We start from the raw sequence: 12,749 nt of genomic DNA, 5'->3' as shown, positions 1-12,749 counted from the left end.
AATGTGCCAGCTTAAATGTCCAAATCACCTTTGCAATTGACCGCTATTTTATCTAGTTCTTTTCTCCTGATCTTCTTAGCTGCTAATGCATATAGTGCTACTTTATAAGTTATGAAGCCGTCAGTATAACTCAGCAGCCATTTCACCCTTTCCACCCTGTTCGAATGTGTTCCATTCGTGAGCAGGGGTTTTATAAATCGGTCTCTTGGTTCTATATATAGTGGGCATTGGAATAAATAGTGGCACAGGTCCTCTACGCGAGGTTGCCCACACAGACAAAGCCTCTCCTTGTACTGTACTTTGCCGTACCGATCATCCACCAACGCCGAGGGCACTGATTGGAATCATAATTCTGTAAAAGTGTTTTTTCTAGAAAAATAAAGCACATGCAAGCACCAGGCATTCCCATCATAGGATTCCCTATGATGAAATCCTTTTCTCTTGTTCTAAACACGCTTATCATATTTCTTGTTCATCATTAAGTTTCTGATGGGTGCGGAATGAATGAATGAATGAATGAATGAATGAATATTATTCATGAATTCAATATGTCATGATGCAACATTGTATATGATTGCCTTTTTTATGCTTGCATTGGTTCATTTTTAATGAGGGTGAAAGAGGAGAGTGCAAAATATGGTTTGAAGCCCAACATCAAAAAAAGAAGATCATGGCCACTGGTCCCATCACCTCCTGGCAAATAGAAGGGGAAGAAATGGAGGCCATGAGAGACTTTACTTTCTTGGGCTCCATGATCACTGCAGATGGTGACAGCAGCCACAAAATTAAAAGAAGCCTGCTTCTTGGGAGAAAAGCAATGACAAACCTAGAGAGCATCTTAAAAAGCAGAGACATCACCTTGCCAACAAAGGTCCGTATAGTTAAAGGTATGGTTTTCCCAGTAGTGATGTATGGAAGTGAAAGCTGGACCATAAAGAAGGCTGATCGCCAAAGAATCGATGCTTTTGAATTATGGTGATGGAGGAGACTCTTGAGAGTCTCATGGACTACAAGAAGATCAAACCTATCCATTCTTAAGGAAATCAGCCCTGAGTGCTCACAGGAAGGACAGGTCCTGAAGCTGAGACTCCAGTACTTTGGCCACCTCATGAGAAGAGAAGACTCCCTGGAAAAGACCCTGATGCTGGGAAAGATGGAGGGCACAAGGAGAAGGGGATGACAGAGGACGAGATGGTTGGACAGTGTTCGTGAAGCTACCAGCATGAGTTTGACCAAACTGCGGGAGGCAGTGGAAGACAGGAGTGCCTGGCGTGCTCTGGTACATGGGGTCATGAAGAGTCAGACACGACTAAATGACTAAACAACAACAAATGGGTTCATTTATTCAGACATCTCAGTGACATCATGGTGCACTACATCCTATATGATTGGCCTGTAGTTCATATAGGATGGTTTCTGTCCTATAGGATCTGTCATATAGGATGGTTTCACATGCTTCAGGGTGATAGCAAGGTGTCTCTGAACTAAAGAGCTAAGATCAACAAAGTGCATAGGGGCTGGTTGTGAAAATAATCTCAAGAAGTTGTGAGCTAAATATTACCTTCGTGTGTGTGTGCAAAGTGTAGGTAATTAATTAGACACAAAAATGGAATGTGCATATTTCAGCTGAAAATATAAAACTCATGAATACTCATTGAAGCTCATAGATAATATGGAATTCTGATGGATGGCTGGCTGTGGACTGTGGATTTACAAGTTCATGAACTCTAGGGAATATGTTCACAACACTTATTCCTTCTACAAAGAATGTAGTGAGTAAACAAATCTTTACCCGACTACATAATCATATAGCAACCCACCTGAGAGCAACAGGCACCAAATGCAAACCTTTAATTGCACCAGAGCTCTGAAATGCATTTCCATTGATAGCACCACTGGGGCCAGGGGAGAGTGAGAACCAGAATCTTCTGGATAAATATCCACTCGCTCTTTCTAATCAGGACTGTTTGATGTGATGGAACAGAAGAACACTGAGATTAGCTTCATCTGAGGAAATTAAAAATGCCATATTCCCCACTGTTATATTCAAAGTAAAACTTTAAAGATACCTATTGATTTTCTGGTATAACAAGGAAAAGGGTATATAGACCCTAGAGCTCTTGGTTCCAGAGCTCAGCAGCAGAACAGAGACACTTTCCACAACCTTGCAGTTCTTCCATATGGTGCTGCCGGAATACACTTTAAGCTTATCGCCAAGAGAAAAATGACATTCTCTATAAATAATTGGCCATCAGTGGCCAGCGACAGAAAACCATGTGAGGAAAACCCAGTACACCTAAATTTGGCTTCCAGTTTCCCTGCAACTTGGTTCTATTTTTATTTATCCTAGTTTGGAAAGCTTTGCAGAGCCTGGAAATAACAAGAAGGGGTCTCTCATTGGATGGGCTTGATAAGGTAAGGAAATGAGGCTTGGTTAGTTGAAAGGGTTGCATCATTTTGGTGCCAGAATGATTATGATGAGTATGATTTCAGAATAACAACTGAAAACCTCTAGATAATTTTTTTAAATGCCATCTGATTAAAGGATTACATTAGAAAAGGGTTCAACAACAACAACAGGGGAGCCTCCTCTGTTCTCTATCTTGTTCTCACATGCTTGTCTTGCCTGCAGCATTAGGTGGTGATTTGCAGGTAAGCATGAGTCAACATGGAGGAAAGAGGATAGGCTGAACTTCCATATCACCTCAAATACGATTCTCCTTAAGAGGAGTGAAAGGCGCGATATCAAGTCCAAACTCTTCTTCTTCTTCTTCATATGACCTCAAATACAATTAGCCAAATACATCAAGGGAGATCAGCATATAGGTTTTTCACTTACGCAGCTGTTGCTGCTGATGATGATGCAAACACAATGATGGCATTCAAGCCTTCTTTGAACTGGTCATGAATTGGAGAGCCAGTCTGGTGTAGTGGTTAAAAGCGGTGGACTCGTAATCTGGTGAACCAGGTTCAATTCCCTGCTCCTTCACATGCAGCTGCTGGGTGACCTTGGGCTAGTCACACTTCTTTGAAGTCTCTCAGCCTCACTCACCTCACAGAGTGTTTGTTGTGTGGGAGGAACGGAAAGGAGAATGTTAGCCGCTTTGAGACTGCTTAAGGTAGTGATAAAGCGGGATATCAAATCCAAACTCTTCTTCTTCTTCTTCTTCTTCATGTGTGTGTTGATGTGGCAGCTGATCTCTGTCCAGATGAGTCGCTGCAGCATACCAGGATAGAGAGGGGAAGGGGTGTGATGCTGCTGACTTGGTACATTGGAAATGGGTCAGCAGAACACCACATTGACTTCACGGGTGCATTTGCACTGTGCAGACCTCACTGCCACCACACCTCCTCCCCTCTCTTGTGACTCAGTAGGACAGAAGTCAAGCCAACAGGGCAGACATGACATCCACTTCTAGCATTATGTTAATGGCTCACGACGATCACTTTTAAATAAAGTTAATTCACAAATCATGACATCAGGAATGACTGAAGCTTGGAATTCAAAGGGAATACACAAATTGACTAATATTCTTACATTTAATTGCTGAGTCTTTTGGTGCTGTTTGATTAAAACAATGTCATCATGTATTCCTGCATCCTAGCAAGTGTTTTGAGGGTTCCCGTCTCATTCCAATTGCAATATATTCCTATATATAATTAAAACAATCTATTTAATCTGAACAAAGATTTAGTTCCATGAATCTGGTCAAACTCTCATAACATGTAACTGATAGAGCCAGAAGTATGTATCTTCCTATGTCAGTTCTCTGTACTCTAAATATTTTCTGATCTCTAGAAATCAGAGCACATTCATAATACATTTGTCTGAACTGCCATAGTCGTTGCACTAGATACTTCGGAATCTTTTTTGCAAAATAACAACAGGAAAGTCAGATTGAAAAACAAACAAACTGAGAAAAATGTCAGATTAGAAAATATTTTATCACATTGGCCTGAATACAAGCCTCACTTTTCCCCCCAAATTTTGACCGTGAACAGTTAAAGTGTGATTTAACTTCGTGACCTTACAAAAATAGGCTTTTACAGTATTGCTGTTGAAACAGACACGCGGTAAAATGGAATGGGTGTGAGTGCCTGCAGAATTTTAAGGAAGCGGCTTATATTCGGGTATTGTCTTGTTTTCTTTCCCCCCCCTTGAATTCTAAAGGTGCGGCTTATATTCGAGTGTGGCTTATATTCAGGCCAATATGGTATATAGACTTAGTAAAAGCATGGCTCTATTCCAGGTGAGAAATCTGAAATCTCAAAATAATTCTGAAGTGTGTATTAGTGAGAATCTCATTAAACAAGTAATCTCCTCCCTCCCCATTTTTAATTGCCCTTGTGAGCTCTCTGATTCAGAACATATTGAGGAAAAGGAGCTTTAATAGGACACCATGGTGCCATTCCAAGTACTAAGTGTCCTTTGTGTTTTCAGGTCCTTCAGCAAATGATTGACAGAAGATTCATGGAAGGAGGAAATCACACCACAGTCACTGAATTCATCCTTTTGGGATTCACAACAAATCCCAAACTGCAACTGATACTGTTTGTGGTGTTTCTCATCATTTATCTAGCTAGTCTAGCCGGGAACATTGCACTCATTCTTCTAATCTGCAGCAGCTCTCACCTCCATACGCCCATGTATTTCTTCATTGGGAACCTTTCCTTCCTGGATCTGTGGTATTCCTCCGTCTATACACCAAAGATCTTGGTGAACTGCATCTCTGAAGACAAGAGCATTTCCTTTGGTGGTTGTGCCTCCCAATTCTTCTTCTCAGCTGCCCTTGCCTATAGCGAGTGCTACCTTCTGGCAGCCATGGCCTATGATCGTTATGTGGCCATTGCTAAGCCACTGTCCTATGCCACAGCCATGTCCAGAAAGCTGTGCACAGCACTGGTGGCCCTCTCATATCTAGGGGGGTTCATCAATGCCACTGTCCTTACAAGTGAAACCTTCACATTTAGCTTCTGTGATGGCAATGTCATTGATGACTTCTTCTGTGACGTACCTCCTCTGGTGAAGCTTTCCTGTGATGTGACTGACAATTACCAGACTATGCTGTACATCCTCCTGACTTTAAACATCATTGCCCCTTCAGCCTTCATCCTTGCCTCCTATATCTTTATCCTAGTAGCCATCTTGAGAATCCGCTCCACTGATGGCAGGCGCAAAGCCTTCTCCACCTGTGCTTCCCACCTGACAGCTGTCACCTTATACTATGGCTCCATCCTCTTCATTTACTCACGCCCCAGTTCCAGCTATGCTTTGGAGCGTGACAAATGGGCTTCCACATTCTACACAGTGGTCTTTCCCATGCTGAACCCCCTGATTTATAGCTTAAGGAACAAGGATGTGAAAAAGGCTGTGAAGAAGTTGATGACAAGAAAGACAGATTTCTAAATGAAGAATACTTTATATATGACATAGTAGATTTATTTATAATGTAAACTGGTTTTATAGCACACATTTGTATGCTTTCATTGCCATACCTTCCCCATATCTCCCATTTGAGGAACTGTATTAAGAACTCAGTTTTCCCCCTTCTCTACTACACATGGCCTACAGCTATGAATTTAATATGTGTCAGTCTCAAATGGAAGCAACTGTTTCTGAATAAATATGAGCAATAAATATGCTCTCTTCCGTCTTAGGTTTTCAAATCTCTTCAGAACTGTGTTATAACATCTCTCTCTTTTTTACCCATAACATTTTATCCATTTTCCAACAATAACAAAAACAAAGCAAACAACAATAAAAAAAACAGATTGACTTCCCCCTATTCCCTTCCTTGGTTCCAATGTATATCAATGTACTACATGTCCATTATAAAGTTTTAACCATTTGCATTACTTATTATCTGTTCATAATAAATGACAAGTATTCCTAAAATCCTGCCAATGTACATTGCTTCTGTATATATGCAATAAAGTCCTTCCATTCTTCCTTAAATTCGTTGTCATCTCTTCCTCCTAATTTCATTGTCAATTTTGCCATTTCAGCATATTCCGTTAATTTTACTCGCCAATCTTCTTTAGCTGGGATACTTTCTTCTTTCCAATGTTGTGCTAATAATGTTCATGCAGCTGTGGTTGCATACATAAACAAGTTCTTTTGTGATCTTGGTAAATCCATTCCTGTAATACCTAATAGGAAAGCTTCTGGTTTTTTATCAAAGGTTATTTTAAACATCTTCTTCATTTCATTATAAATCATTTCCCAATACTTCTTAACAATTTTGCAATCCCACCACATATGAAAAAATGTGCCTTCTGTTGTTTTACATTTCCAACACTTATTTTCTTTAGTTTTACATTTTCGCTAATTTAACTGGAGTATAACAATACTACTAATAACACTAATAATAATTTTTATTCCTAACACACACACCCCGCCACTGGGCCAAAACTGGGCTCAGAGAGGCTAACATCAAATGTATAACACATTAACATAAAATCAATTAAAATACATCCTAAAATCAGTACAGGATCAGATGGCAACCTGCAGATTTGGGTTGGGGACCTTAAACGTTCACCTTAAACGTTTGTACCGAACTTATATGAGCCTGTGGGAAAATTTGGGAGACCACTTTCATGCATGTTCTTATGAAAGGGGAGAGGGAGTCAGACTGAACCCTGACCAAAAGCCTGGTGGGACAGCTCCGTCTTGCAGGCCCTGTGGAAAGATGTCAAATCCCAAAGGGCCCTGGTCACTTGTGACAGAGTGTTCCACCAGTGGCCGAAAAGGCCTCGGCCTGGTCGAGGCCAGTCTAATCTCCCTGAGGCTCGGGACCTCCAAGATGTTATTATTTGTGGACTGTAAGGTCCTCCGTGGGGCATACCAGGAGAGACGGTCTCGTAGGTATGAGATACCATAATTTTCATATAGTTTTCTTTAATCACCACACATGCTGTAAATTTTATCTCTTTCTTCCATAGTTTTTCCCATTCCTCCATCTGTATATTGTGTCCCAGAACTGTGTTATAACATCTCAGTATACAGGCAATCCAACTCACCACTGAACCCATTGTGTTTTGACCAGATGAAATTGTGTCTTTTGGTGCACTCCCTGGAACAAAGCCCCATGAAAGTTGAGGGCTTCATTGACTCATTGAATTGTAGAGTTGGAAGGCACCCCCAAGGGTAATCTAGTCCAACCTCTTGCAATCCAGGAATCTAAACTAAAGCACCAATGCCAGAGGATGACCATCCAACCTCTGCCATCTGACCTCTGCCTTGAAATTTATAGGAAAGGATATTCTTACGGTTAATAATAGATAAAATAGTTTTATCTATTTTCCCATGGAAGAGAGTATTTGAATTTCCTGCACTGGTATGTGAAAAGTAACAACTGATTTGCACAGTCAACCAGATCACATGACTCAGCTGGATTCTACCCCCTTGTAGCTATGCTCTGCTGTGCTACAAATAGTCTGCAATTAGGTTTTATGCCTGCTGAGTGAAGTTATGCTTATCAGTATTCTGCCAAATCTGAGTCCCCTTTTCATCAGTTTCAGGTATCTAAGTAATGGTGCCTGCAATTCTCCTCTTCAAAAATATTCAAGGAAAGGGTATAATAGATATGTCTGAAGGTTTTGAGGTCAAAAGTTGAGAACCCACAAATTGTGCATATAATAACTATACTATTAGACATTAGATTAAATACATGGACATCAACTGAGGATGGGCAGGAATGTAAGGTATCATCAATATTAAAGAAAAATAGATTAATTAAACTGTTCTTTAATACTTGTTTCATTCCATACCAAAAGTCTTTTCATCTAGCTTAAAATATGCCTACAACAACAATGTAAAATTCTTACACTGCAAGCAACCTGCTGTCTATTCTTTTAATTTTAGGATTTGTCCTTCCTGCTTTCTTTAATAAAGGTGAAGAAGCTTCAGTGACGATGGAATCAGTAGAAAAGAGGGTTAATAAAAAAAATTCAGAAAGATGAGGGAAAATATTTTGAGGCATAAAATATAACTTCTGAGCTGTTCTTATAAACCAGTCAAGAAACTTTGGGAATCAATGAAATATTATATAAAGCCAAGAGTTTTGTTTAGAAGGAAATTATTTTGTTGGAAATGAAGATGGAAAAAACCAAGTAAACATTTTTCCTAATCCGTAGTTGTCTCTGCCACTGAGTAGAGACAGTGCTTCAAACAGGATGATGCGAGGCAGGCCCTGACCGCCTGGTCTAATTTTATAGTGGAGTGAGATCAGGACCCTGGACAAGAACAAGGATGCTGAATCTGAATTTAGGAGCAAGAGCTTCAGGACTTCAGTAAGTGGAACTACAATAAATGAGGTTTGTAAAAACTACTTTAATTAATTAAATAGGTGTGTGATCTTATGAAGCAGCCAATCATTACAGTTAGTTACAAGATAATGGTGATGACTGAAGTAACAAAAATATCTCCTCTGGTCTGCACTAGCTATTCTGATGCTCCCCCTAAATAATCCTAATGTTCCCCCTACATTATGTTCCCTCTCCCCTATCTTCTTGTTCTCTTTCAGCTCTTCCAAATATATACCTGAAGGCATCCAGAGAAAGAAATGACCACTAGAGAGATTTGGGGAATGGGTTCTCAAAGTCTATTTCCTCAACAAGTAACACTCTTGATTTGCTTAGGGTATTAGGTTATTCCAAAGGCATAAAACCAAATCCCAGCAGAGCATGAGAAGTTTTGTGTCATTAAAGAAGCCACTGGGACAATATCCTCCAGAGACAATAGAATGCTCTGACTAAATATCAAATAATACTTTTCTGATCTGAAGCCACTAATGGGTTGTGGGTGAACTGCTGGTTTCAGCACTTATATAAATCAGTCCAGAGATTGAATAAGCTCATTTTCTTATGGAATCAGCATCATCCATGACTATCATATTGTGCCCTATGACTAGTGGGTGCCATCAAGATTAAGAGCTAAGTTTTGTTCCAGAGCTTTATCACCTAACAGGTTCAGCTTATTTGATTCTATAGATATTTGATTCTATATGATAAGAAACAGACACACCCTCTTTCATGCCTCCCTGCATACTGGCTTGTACAGCACAAAGCCAGCAGAAGAAATCAGTTGACTGACCAAGCAAATCACATCTGAGAATCAATTCTCAAAACGTATGTTATGCACCTGGTTGTTTTGTTGTCTTTGAAATGTTTTCTGGAAAGAACAAGGAGGAGAAGATTGATGACAAGCCTCATTGCCTGGGCTGGAGAAGGTAAGGCAATCAAAGGCAACACACTTCAGAGACTTGGGTGCCCAGATTAAAATCAAGATTATAATTGTGATGGAGATTGGTATTAATGGCAGCACTTTTTAAAGCATGCTTGAAATGCCTCTGGGTATATGTCAGTAATTTTTTAAAATAATAAAATTGGATTAAAAACGATTAATGCAATATAATAAATATGGTTTTAAAACAACTCCCATTAAAATAAATTCATGTGTAAATCCCATTTTGAAAGCATATTTCTTAAGCAGAAATGAAGCACTTAAAATGGAAAGCAACTGTCCTTTCTGCTTCAGTTGCTGCTCTTTCATATTGCTTTCTACTGGATTTCTATTTATGTTCCAAATACACTTACAGTGGTACCTCTGGATGTGAATGGGATCTGTTCTGGAGCCATATTCGCATCCTGAAGTGAACACAACCCACGATTGCGCGTGCGCGGTTTGCGATTCGCCGCTTCTGCGCATGCGTGTGATGTCATTTTGAGCACCTGCGCATGCGCGAGTGGCGAAACCTGCAAGTAACGTGCTCCGTTACTTCTGGGTCACCGTGGAGCATAACCTGAAAACACTCAACCTGAAGCACATTTAACCCGAGATATGACTGTATTCTAAACATCTGAGTTTACAAAGGAGGGGCAGAAAATATTATTATTATTATTATTATTATTATTATTATTATTATTATTATTATTAAACTTTGTATGCCTCCCTTCATCTGAACATCACAGGGCAGCTTATGACATAAAAAATGCAAACTGGGAATACAAAATGGATAATAAAACAAAAGCAAACCAATAGCGCCTCCCATAAACACATTTAAAAGGCTATAGAATGTCCAATCAGCCATAAAATGGTGGGCATGACCAAGTAAATCAAAACGTTTAACAATAAATGAAATTTGGATCTTTATATAACGCATTGGATTGGGCAACAGGGTTATGGAAGAATTTGGAGTGTGTAAGAGCATTGCTTGCACCCTTTTCCACTGTTGTCCTCTGCTACTTGTTAAGATCAGAGATCTCTTATTTTCCAGATGCTGAGAACACCACAAGCCATTTAGCTCAGAGGTGAGGACTTTTCTCAGCTCAGTGGTGGCCTTTCCTCAAGGCCAAGCTTCCAAGGACCACATGTCAGTGATGTACAGGGGCCAGGGCAAAACTGGGTGAAGCAGCAGCTGTGACACCTCTGCAGAGTAAGCTGCATTCTGCCTGCGGAAAAATCAGAGGTTTCTGTGCACACAAATATATAGAGCAACAGTGAGAAACAGAGATCCATCCAGTCAAGTAAAGGGCATTTTCACAGTTCAGGGACTCATTTCAGCCAAGCCAAAGTCTTCAAGAAGCCTCAGGGAGGGGAGATGGGGTGTATGGATCTGTCCATTTCAGTTCTCTCTGTTTTCCCCATTTCAAACGCCGTTCTTCACATTTTGCAGCAAGTTGCAAAATAATAATAATGAAATCCTCATGAAAATTCATCAGCATTTTAGTTTAGGTTTCTCCCAATAAACACATTTGTATACACAGTTTCCACTAAATTACATGTTTTAAATATCCACATTCCCCTAATATATGCACTTTTGTAAATAATGTTTGGTCGGCAAACCGCATAGCAAAATTGGGATGAGTGAAAATTTCAAATGATAGCTGTGTCTTGGTTTGCATAGTGGTTCTAAAAGTGCAAATTTGATAGATTTGGCTTCAAATTAGACCTGAATAGAATTTCTTGCCCATCTCTAGAGGGACTGTAGCATGAAGAGGGTTTCATAGATAAGGTCTTGAGGTTCTCCATGCCTGATTTAGCTCATTGAGAACTGATGCTATTCTGATAGGCCAGAACTTCAGTGTATATCTTCAATTTCCTTACCAGCTAATCCCACACAGCTTCATGGAGGAAGGAAATCTCACCACAGTGACCGACTTCATTCTCCTGGGTTTCACAACAAACCCTAAACTGCAGCTGATCTTATTTGTACTGTTTCTAATAATATATATAGCGAGTCTGGCAGGGAATATCACATTAATTGCTCTAATCTGCAGCAACTCTCACCTCCATACGCCCATGTATTTCTTCATTGGGAACCTTTCCTTCCTGGATCTGTGGTATTCCTCCATCTATGCGCCAAAGATCTTGGTGAACTGCATCTCTGAAGACAAGAGCATTTCCTTTGGTGGCTGTGCCTCCCAATTCTTCTTCTCAGCTGCCCTTGCCTATAGCGAGTGCTACCTTCTGGCAGCCATGGCCTATGACCGTTATATGGCCATAGCCAAGCCATTGTTGTATGCCACTGCCATGTCCAGAAAGCTGTGCACAGCACTGGTGGCCCTCTCATATCTAGGGGGGTTTATCAATTCCACCTTAATCACTAGTGAAACCTTCACATTGAGCTTCTGTGATGGCAACGTCATTGATGACTTCTTCTGTGACTTACCTCCATTGGTGAAGCTATCCTGCAACGTGCCCAAGAGCTATCAGTCCGTGTTGTACTTCATTTTGGCTTCTAATGTAATTACACCCTCTGCACTTATCCTTGCCTCCTATGCCTTCATTCTGGCTGCCATCTTGAGGATCCGCTCCACTGAAGGGAGACTGAAAGCCTTCTCCACATGTGCTTCTCATCTGATTGCAGTTACTTTGTACTATGGCTCTATCCTCTTCATCTACTCACGGCCCAGCTCCAGCTATGCTTTGGAAAGGGACAAAGTGGTCTCTGTTTTCTACACAGTAGTGATTCCTATGCTTAATCCCCTCATCTACAGCCTCAGGAACAAGGATGTAAAACATGCTCTGAAGAAACTGGCAATGAAATGGAGGACAGCATGAATAACTGGAAGCATGCAGTTTTGTTTCTAGTAGCTTAGCATTATTACTCATTAGTAACATCTTTTGTCATGTGTTTTTATGTAGATGTGTCCTCAGAACCTCATTTGTATAATGCATTATTTGTGAGACACTATTTTTCATACTCATAAGAACCATTCATGTTGGACTAATTCTTCCTGTTCTCCCTCTTCCCATTTTGAGGCTGACTATTGCTGCAGATAACAATCATTTTAGATCATTTTCCCTGATAAAGTATCTGAACCCTAGGCTGCCATCCTATGCCCACTTACCGGGGCATCGCATTTAACTAAGAATGTATAAATCTGTCATTTTAAATATGCCACGGTTTTTTGGTTTTCCAGTTCTGCACTTAAGTCCTCACAAAAATTCATCAGCACTTTAGTGCCCATTTCCCCAAATACAATGCGTTTTTACACATAATTTAGTTGGGGAACTGCATCACAAAATTCAGAGAAGTGCCGATTTCAAAGGATGGCTACGTTTGGGCTGCATATTGCTTCTGGAAGAACAAATTAGAGGCAGTTTCTCATTAAGATATTTATTGAACTTATCTCTGCATTTAACTCAATGAGACTTAGTTCCGATAAGGCATGCTACATAAGATTGCAATATTAGCTACTTGTGTATATCCTAGATCAATATATTGCTCTCATAGAGAACATCT

The 12,749-nt window shown here is 40.2% G+C and overlaps 2 protein-coding genes across 2 annotated transcripts in view; both read left to right on the top strand.

The window, feature by feature from the left end:
- LOC309377945 (uncharacterized protein) overlaps positions 1–12,064 on the top strand; it is a gene marked incomplete at both ends in the record, with an annotated part of 34,308 nt that extends 22,244 nt beyond the window's left edge. Inside the window, one exon of the mRNA XM_081925661.1 lies at positions 11,111–12,064. Coding sequence (XP_081781787.1) covers positions 11,111–12,064 — 954 coding nt within the window. The remainder of the gene's footprint in view (positions 1–11,110) is intronic.
- On the top strand, positions 4,472–5,407 carry LOC309366814 (olfactory receptor 9G19-like; the record flags this gene model as incomplete). Its single annotated transcript, XM_081905662.1, has 1 exon — positions 4,472–5,407. The coding sequence occupies one exon, from the start codon at positions 4,472–4,474 to the stop codon at positions 5,405–5,407; it is 936 nt and encodes a 311-aa protein (XP_081761788.1).
- Positions 12,065–12,749: the final 685 nt, after the last annotated feature.

Source organism: Podarcis melisellensis, assembly GCF_964234715.1.
Source record: "Podarcis melisellensis genome assembly, chromosome: 1".
Lineage (NCBI taxonomy): Eukaryota > Metazoa > Chordata > Lepidosauria > Squamata > Lacertidae > Podarcis > Podarcis melisellensis.
The sequence above is the reverse complement of the archived record's forward strand: the minus strand, read 5'-3'. Positions and strand labels throughout refer to the sequence as shown.